We start from the raw sequence: 8,895 nt of genomic DNA, 5'->3' as shown, positions 1-8,895 counted from the left end.
ACTTCCTACCCCTCCTGGGGCTCTGTTGCACCAAAAAGAGTGAGACAGCTGACAGCCGACCGTGGAGTTTGGGAAAAGGCTATGTCATCAGCTGGCCCAGTGCCTGGGAGAGTCCCCTCTAGCAACTGGGACTGGGCAAGTCCCATTTTTTTTTTTTTTTAAAGGAAACAAATGGATTTTTGGGAAGCAATGAGACACCCATCTGAGTTCTGCCACCAGAGCTCTGGGCTGAATGGCTTATAGCTCAGCCAATCGTAGCAGCTGGGGATGCTTAAAAAGAGCTGGCGCGGAGAGAAGCTGGGAAGGACTCACAGAGAGACCCACAGACACATAGACACGGGAGAGAGAAGGAGAAAGAGACAAAGGCACGGCGGAAGGAGGCAGAGAGAGGGGACAGGCGTTGAAGCGAAGCCAGAGAGAGTCTGAGAGAGCAGAGGGAGAAGCCAGAGAAGCTGCAGAAGACACAAGCAGGGAGAAACAGACCCGGGAGAAGGAGGGTGTGGGAGGAGAGTGTGGAGGAGCCAGACCACCAGGCACCTCTCCTGAGCCTAAGGGCCAAGTTTTCTCCAACTCCTCTGAAGGTCCCCGGGCCCTCTGAAAACTCTGCCTCTGACCCTGGCATGAGTCCGAGCCCCCAGGCTGCAGAGAGGAGCTTCTCAAAGCCGGGGCAGGGAGGATTTGGTGCCCAGACGGCCTCAGTCCCTCCCAGCTGCAGCACCAGTGCCATGTCCCAGATGGACTCGCATCCCGGGAGGGGCTTGGCGGACGGCTGGCTGTGGGGAATCCAACCCCGCCTGCTGCTCCCCACGGTGCCCGTCTGCGTCTCCAGGCTAGTGTGGCTGCTGCTGCTAGCCTCCCTCCTGCCCTCAGCCTGGCCGGCCAGCCCCCTCCCCCGGGAGGAGGAGATCGTGTTTCCAGAGAAGCTCAACGGCAGCGTCCTGCCTGGTTTGGGCGCCCCTGCCAGGCTGTTGTACCGCTTGCCAGCCTTTGGGGAGACGCTGCTGCTAGAGCTGGAGAAGGACCCCGGCGTGCAGGTTGAGGGGCTGACGGTGCAGTACTTGGGCAGGGCGCCTGAGCTGCTAGGTGGGGCGGAGCCAGGCACCTACCTCACCGGCACCATCAACGGAGACCCGGAGTCGGTGGCATCTCTTCACTGGGATGGGCGAGCACTTTTAGGGGTGCTGCAGTACCGAGGGACCGAGCTCCACATCCAGCCCCTGGAGGGAGGCGCGCCTAACTCCGCTGGGGGGCCTGGGGCTCACATCCTACGCCGGAAGAGTCCTGTCAGCGGCCAGGGCCCCATGTGCAACGTCAAGGCTCCTCCCGGGAACCCCAGCCCCAGCCCCCGAAGGGCTAAGGTAGGCAGTCCTGGAGTCTGTGTCCTGCCGTGTCCTGCTGTGTCTGTCCTACTGACCCCCATTCACCTTCTCTCCACCCACTTCCACTTCTGGCCCGTCTGCTGCTCCCCTCCCTTCTGCCTGCATTTTCTCTTTCCACTAGCCTCCTTTCCTGGGAAGCCTCTGGCTTCTCCCTGCCCCAACACTTCTTTTGGCCAGATCGCTGATCCCAAGGGGTGGTTCCCAGAGGTGGGTCAGAGACTCTGTGCTGGGAGTGACCGCTGCCTCTCCCCATCCCACCCCTGCATGACTGTGGCATCCTGCTGGCACAGTCCCCAACAGTGAGGCCCTCCTAACAGCCCCCTGGCCTTGACTCTTTTCTGGGCCCCAAGTTTGACTTTCACCCCACCACCAGCTAAAGGAATGAGATTTGAGGCCCGAGGGATTGGCCTCTGGCTTCTGATGCTGTCTTCAAAATTGTTCTGGCAAATTACCAACTAGGGCAGGAGCGGACAGAGGAGGCAAGGCACCCTGAAGTCCGTTCTGGTCAGTCCTTCCCACACTGCGGACTGACTGTGAGGCTGCCTGAGGCTCCATCCTTTCCTCCCTCCCACTCCTGCTCTCCCCCTTCTCCCCTTCCTCCCTCCCTCCCTAGCTTTAATCCAGACCAGACGCTCCCTCCTCACCCGCCACGCTGAGATCTGGCCCTGGCCCTAGTTGCTGACTGAATTATTCCTCCAACCACACAGGGCAGACACGTTGCAGCCCAGCCCTCTCACCCCAGTCCTGCAGGCCCCAGCCACACTCGGGCCTGGGGGACCCCATGGTCCCTCCCAGAGGCAGTCCCAACTGGTTTTCACTTCAGGGGCCCAGACAGCCCTGGGACGTGGCCTCCCTATCCCCTCCTCTTCTCAGAGCCAACAGATGATTTCTCAGAGTTACCACAAAAGCCCAGGGATTTGGAGTTGTCGGGGGAGAGGCCTCACCAGACCCTTCAAGAATCCCATGGGATATGTGAGGCCCAGCTGGCTCTGCTGAGTTCCAGACCTAGGAAGTGAGGGAGGGGAGAAGTTATCCACGGGTCTGGGAGTCTTGGAGAAGGAAATGGCAACCCATTCCAGTATTCTTGCCTGGAGAATCCCAGGGACAGGGGAGCCTAGTGGGCTGCAGTCTGTGGGGTCCCACACAGTCGGACACGACTGGAGCGACTTAGCAGCAGCAGCAGCTGGGAGGCTATTTCAGGATCCTCTTCCCCTCTTTTCCTCTGCAGCGCTTTGCCTCACTGAGCAGATTTGTGGAGACTCTGGTGGTGGCAGATGACAAGATGGCGGCATTCCACGGTGCAGGGCTCAAGCGCTACCTGCTGACAGTTATGGCGGCGGCGGCCAAGGCCTTCAAGCACCCGAGCATCCGCAACCCGGTCAGCTTGGTGGTGACGCGGCTAGTGGTTCTGGGGCCAGGTGAGGAAGGGCCCCAGGTGGGCCCCAGTGCCGCCCAGACCCTGCGCAGCTTCTGTGCCTGGCAGCGAGGACTCAACACCCCCGACGATGCGGACCCTGGCCACTTTGACACAGCCATTCTGTTTACGCGGCAGGTGAGGCCCCAGGCAGCACCTCAGGCAATGCCCTGCACAACTCCAGGAAGCACCGCTGCACAGGCTCCGGTGTAAACGGTGCCCCTGGAGTGGTTCGACATGGCGCCTGGCCCCAGCCACACTGCCAGTGCCATGTGGGCCTGACAGCGCCAGAGGCGCAGTGCCCAGGTCCCCATTAACCTGGGTCCCAGCCCCCTGCACCCCACTGTCTTGCTTCCTCAGTGTCTCTGATCCCTCTCCACAGGACCTGTGTGGAGTTTCTACTTGTGACACTCTGGGCATGGCTGATGTGGGCACCGTGTGTGACCCCGCACGGAGTTGTGCCATTGTGGAGGATGACGGACTCCAATCAGCCTTCACTGCTGCTCATGAACTGGGTAAGCTGGGGGTGGGGGCATGGGGCACCCATGAGGCGTGAGAGAGCTGTCAGGGGTGAGGTGAGGCAACGGTGAGCTCACCAGGGTACAAGTGGAGGTCACAAGGTTTTTATTCCTTCTCCCCAAGCCTCAGTCCAGGGCCATTACCCTTTTCTGCTCAGAATGAAGACAAACAAATTTTTCTAGTCAATGAGATAGTGTGTAGAAATCTACTGTGAACTTGGTTGTGTGTGTGTGTGTGTGTGTTTGGAAGGGGAGGTGGGACAGTGTTGAGAGAGATTATTCACAAGAGTCAGTGACAGAATGGATGGAATCAGGGTTGGGAATGTTGACTGTAAAGAAAAGTGAGTAGGGAGGGCCCCTGAATCTATCGGGGAGAAGGGAGACAGAGAAATGGGGCTACATACTGAGAAGCCCTTGGAGCACCAGAAAGACACTGGGGGCAGAATGAGATGTGGAATGGATCTGATCATCCAAAGCTGCAACCAGGCTTTGATGGGTCTGCAGTCCCCTGAGGGCACAGGGATGGGATTCTTGGACACTAACAGGGCCTCTGCTCCACAGGCCATGTCTTCAACATGCTCCATGACAACTCAAAGCAATGTATTGGTCTGAATGGGCCTGAGAGCACCTCCCGCCATGTCATGGCTCCTGTTATGGCTCACGTGGATCCCGAGGAGCCCTGGTCCCCCTGCAGTGCCCGCTTCATCACTGACTTCCTAGACAATGGCTACGGTAAGCAGATGGCACTCCCCTTGCCCTGTGAAGGACGCGGTTCCTGCCTCCCGCAGTACTTCTTCTTCTCCTGCATCCCACGTGGGCCAAATTGACTCCCTCCAAAATGCCTCCTCTACGTGTGGGATGGGGTGAGAAACGTTGCTGCCTTTGTGTGGGTCCCACTTCCTGTCAGAATGAATAGCACAACTACGGGAGGCAAGTTTTGGCCTCAGTAGAATTAGAACTGACCTTCTAAGGGCCAGAACTGTTCGACACCAGAAGGGGCCAGTTGTGAAGGAGGCCTTGCCACTTGAGTTGTGCAAATGTAGCAGCGTGACTATGATCAGGCAGTGCTGTTGATGAGAAACAGATCAAGAAATCTGTCATTGGTTAGACTAGGTGGGAAGATCTGGTGCTGTGGGCTCCCTCCTGATCCCATTTTTTGATGCGTGTAGATGTGTAAGCCACTTCACTTCTGCATAGCCGATCTGTAAAACAGGCATAATAGCAGTGACTGCCTCACAGGTGCTGGCCGTGATTAAACACGCATTGTTGGTCAAGGATTTAGTCAGTGCTCATCAAATAGACATCGAATAAATTGTAGCTGCTGTTTAAAGCTTCTTCCAGTACTAGAATTTGTAGGATCCCTCAGCCACCCAGGGAACCCAAGATTTCAGCTGATGACCAGCAGGCACCTCTGCAACCTGTTGCTGACTTCATAAGCCCCCTGACTCTTTTCCCAGGGCACTGTCTCCTAGACAAGCCAGAGGCTCCCCTACATCTGCCCGTGACCTTCCCTGGCAAGGACTATGATGCTGACCGCCAGTGCCAGCTGACCTTTGGGCCTGACTCGCGCCATTGTCCGCAGCTGCCACCGCCCTGTGCTGCCCTCTGGTGCTCTGGCCATCTGAATGGCCATGCCATGTGCCAGACCAAGCACTCACCCTGGGCTGACGGTACCCCTTGTGGGCCTGCACAGGCTTGTATGGGTGGCCGCTGCCTCCATGTGGACCAGCTCCAGGCTTTCAACGTGAGATCCCAGGGCAGGGGTGGGGAAGAGGGCCTGGGGGAGTGGTGACTGGCCCTGAGCCCAAGAGAGTGTATTGATCCCACTCTTCCATTCTGTCCTTCTGCAGGTCCCACAGGCTGGTGGCTGGGGCCCCTGGGGATCGTGGGGTGACTGCTCTCGGAGCTGTGGGGGTGGTGTCCAGTTCTCTTCCCGGGACTGCACAAGGCCCGTCCCCCGGAATGGTGGCAAGTACTGTGAGGGCCGCCGTACCCGCTTCCGTTCCTGCAACACCCAGGACTGCCCAACTGGCTCAGGTGAGGAGTGGGAGGTATGGGACCCCTCGGAAAACATTGGGAAAACAGAAAGCACTGTCCCTTGAGTTCAGGGACCAAGGAGGTGTTAAGGGTCCTGCTGTTGAGGGGAGTAACAGGCAGTCCGTGGGGCAGAGAGCTGCCATGCTGTCTAGAAGGTGTGAGAGGCTGACGGGAGGCTGGTGGGGCAGTGTGAGGGAGAGGGGCTCTGACTGTCCATTTTAACCCTACAGCACTGACCTTCCGCGAGGAGCAGTGTGCTGCCTACAACCACCGCACTGACCTCTTCAAGAACTTCCCCGGGCCCATGGACTGGGTTCCTCGCTACACTGGTGTGGCCCCCCGGGACCAGTGCAAACTCACGTGCCAGACCCGGGCACTGGGCTACTATTACGTGCTGGACCCACGGGTGAGGACCAGAATGCCCCAGGGCCTTGTCTGTGCTCACTCACCCCCCGCCCCCACCCCCCGAGGCCCTCTGCTTTCTGATGGCCAAGATCCAAAACAGCGCTATTGCTGGAGCTCCCGCGGCCATGCCTGGCCAGCCCAGGGCTCCGTTCAGATTTCTTTGTCTCTGGGTGTTTGGAAACTTGGCCCTGGACTCTGGATAAGCTGTCAGTCAGGCCGTGCTGGCCTGTCCTGTTTCCATTGGTTTTGTGCTCTTCCTCTTCCCGTCTTGCACTGCTCCACTTGGTGAGAATGGAAGCCTGTGGCCTTTGGGCACATCTCTGACCCCCATCGGATGGGCTGCTCTGTTGAATTACAGTGGTGGCCTCACTGAGCTCATGGGGGGCCAGTCCCCCACTAAACCGGCCTCCTGCAGAGGGTGATGGCCCTGCCCCGCCCCTCTCTGTGATAGGGCCCTGGGTTGAAGCTGAAGAAGCAAAAACTGGACCAACAGTTTTGCCTCCTTCACCCTGTTCTGGGGAGAATGCCTGCATGTTGACTGCCCTCTAGCGTCTAGCTGGGACACTACACCAAGGTTTAGGGCTTGGCGTTGGGACTCAGACCTGCAATTCCCATGTTGGCATCTCCTCTTGCCAACTGTGTAACCTTTGGGCAAGCTCCTGATCTTTCTAAACCTCAGTGTTCCATCTCTACAAACCTCAAATAGTGGTTGTGAGATTTATATGGCACTTAGTATAGTGTCTGATTCAGAGTGAGCGTTCTGAAAATAGTGGCTTTTATCATTGTCATTATGATTATCATCCCTTACAGAGCCTGGGGTTCCCTCCACATTCCATCCACATCCCCTCCCTGATGGGATATGGCTTTTGTTTGGCTTACCAACACCTTCTGATTTAGGAAGACCCTTTCATCACTCCCTCTCTTCTCCTCAGGTGGCAGACGGGACCCCCTGTTCCCCGGACAGCTCCTCAGTCTGTGTCCAGGGCCGCTGCATCCATGCTGGCTGTGACCGCATCATTGGCTCCAAAAAGAAGTTTGACAAGTGCATGGTGTGTGGCGGGGATGGTTCCAGCTGCAGCAAGCAGTCTGGCTCCTTCAAAAAATTCAGGTTTGTTCACTTCCACCTTCCTGGGGATATAGAGGTATCCTCAACACTGTTTCTGAGCGACTTCACTTTCACTTTTCACTTTCACACATTGGAGAAGGAAATGGCAACCCACTCCAGTGTTCTTGCCTGGAGAATCCCAGGGATGGGGGAGCCTGGTGGGCTTCCGTCTATGGGGTCACACAGAGTCAGACATGACTGAAGTGACTTAGCAGCAGTAGCAGCAACACTGTTTCTCCTCTCAAAGAGCTGACTTGGGAGTCTAGTAGAGGAGACAAACAGACACCTGCTCCAGTGTCAGCCTGAGCTTGCCATAGGGCCCTTGTGGGCACTGGGGAAGGCTTCCCCAGGAGGTGACCTCCCTCCAGGAGGGAGAGTAGGAATTGGACAGGCGCCAAGGAGGCGGGGCTTAGAAGGCCACCTCAAGAAGGGGCAGCAGATGTAAGGGCCCACAGAGAAGAGGAAGTTGGACACATTTGCAGGTAGCTCAGATCTAGGCTGAACAGCTCAGGCAGGTCTGGGGAGACAACCTGATGCACACGTGTGATGGTACAAACCCTACTCAGAATGGCAGAGAGAATTCACCAAGATGCTGAGTTCTCCTCTACTTGCACACAGGTACGGATACAACAACGTGGTCACCATCCCCGCTGGTGCCACCCACATCCTGGTGCGGCAGCAGGGGAGCCCTAGTGTCCGGAGCCTCTACCTGGCCCTGAAGCTCCCCGATGGCTCCTATGCCCTCAACGGTGAATACACGTTGATACCGTCCCCCACAGACGTGGTACTGCCTGGGGCAGTCAGCCTGCGCTACAGTGGGGCCACTGCAGCCTCGGAGACACTGTCAGGACACGGGCCCCTGGCTGAGCCCTTAACGCTGCAGGTCCTAGTGGCTGGCAACCCGCAGAACGCCCGCCTCCGATACAGCTTCTTCGTGCCCCGACCTGCCCCCTCCACGCCACGCCCCACTCCCCAGGACTGGCTGCGTCGCAAGGCACAGATTCTGGAGATCCTCCGGCGGCGCTCCTGGGCCGGCAGGAAATAACCTCACCATCCCGGCTGCCCTTTCTGGGCACCGGGGCCTCGGACTTAGCTGGGTGAACAGAGACCTCTGCAGCGGCCTCACCCCTAGACACCGCAGGGGAGGGGCTTAGTGAGCCCCGCCCCCCACTCCGCCCTACCGAGCAGGCTGGCCCTGCCGGGGTTTCCTGCCCTGGATGGCTGGTGGATAGAAGGGGCTGGGAGAGTATCCCCTATCTAAACTGCCCCCTCTGCCCTGCTGGTCACAGGAGGGAGGGAGAAGGCAGGGTGGGCCCCAGTTGTATTTATTTCGTATTTATTCACTTTTATTTAGCATCAGGGATGGGGATGAGGGTCAGGGTCCTGGGTAAACTGATCCCCTGCCTTCATAGCCCTCACCCTGTCTAGGAAATCCAGGGTGGTGGTGATAGGTGCACGTGATCTGTGTGTGTTTGTGTGTGACAAAGTGAGTGTGTGTGTGTGTGTGTATGTGTGTGTGGTTCATCCTGCCCAGCTTTCCTCTCCTTGAATTTTATTTTCTGGGAAAGGAAGAGTCAAGGGTAGGATAGGCCTTCAGGGAGTAAGGGATTATCATATTTTTTAAATATAAATTGAGTTCTGCTATTTATGTGCTCCTTTTGGAGTCAGACAGATGTGGGTTGCACCCTGATTCCACATCTCTGAACGTTAGTTTCCTCGTTTGACAGTAATAATACCTCCTTTGTAAATTTGTTATAAGGATTAAATACTGCAAATAAAGAGCTAGCATAACGCCTGGCGCTCAGTAAGTGCTCCACAAATGTAGCCATTGTCCGTTGTTATCATCACCACCTTGTTGCCCTCAGCTCCACTGTTTACCGTCTGCAGTGCATCTGAAGGTGGCAGAGATCTGCATCAGTGGTGCCTGGCCTTGCCCCCAGGCTCAATTCCTTTGGTTGGCAGAGCTCTAGCCTGGATTTTGAAGGCCTGTCAGAGAAAGGACAATTGTGTCCCTTATTCCTGGAGGCTCCCAACCAC

The 8,895-nt window shown here is 57.2% G+C and overlaps 1 protein-coding gene across 1 annotated transcript; it reads left to right on the top strand.

Annotated features, from left to right (window-relative positions):
- Positions 1 to 271: 271 nt before the first annotated feature.
- ADAMTS4 (ADAM metallopeptidase with thrombospondin type 1 motif 4) lies at positions 272 to 8,678 on the top strand. Its single transcript, XM_055403263.2, has 9 exons — positions 272 to 1,358; positions 2,608 to 2,931; positions 3,176 to 3,308; positions 3,873 to 4,043; positions 4,769 to 5,055; positions 5,162 to 5,348; positions 5,579 to 5,754; positions 6,686 to 6,861; positions 7,477 to 8,678. Exons 1-9 carry the CDS (start codon positions 621 to 623, stop codon positions 7,901 to 7,903), a joined length of 2,619 nt encoding a protein of 872 aa, XP_055259238.1. The 5' UTR covers positions 272 to 620; the 3' UTR covers positions 7,904 to 8,678.
- The last annotated feature ends 217 nt before the right edge of the window (positions 8,679 to 8,895 follow it).

The sequence above is a fragment of the Moschus berezovskii genome, chromosome 4 (genome assembly GCF_049115385.1).
Source record: "Moschus berezovskii isolate FMDL1 chromosome 4, NW_MosBer_1.0, whole genome shotgun sequence".
Lineage (NCBI taxonomy): Eukaryota > Metazoa > Chordata > Mammalia > Artiodactyla > Moschidae > Moschus > Moschus berezovskii.
Note: the sequence above shows the minus strand (reverse complement) of the source record. Positions and strands in the feature narration are given on the sequence as shown.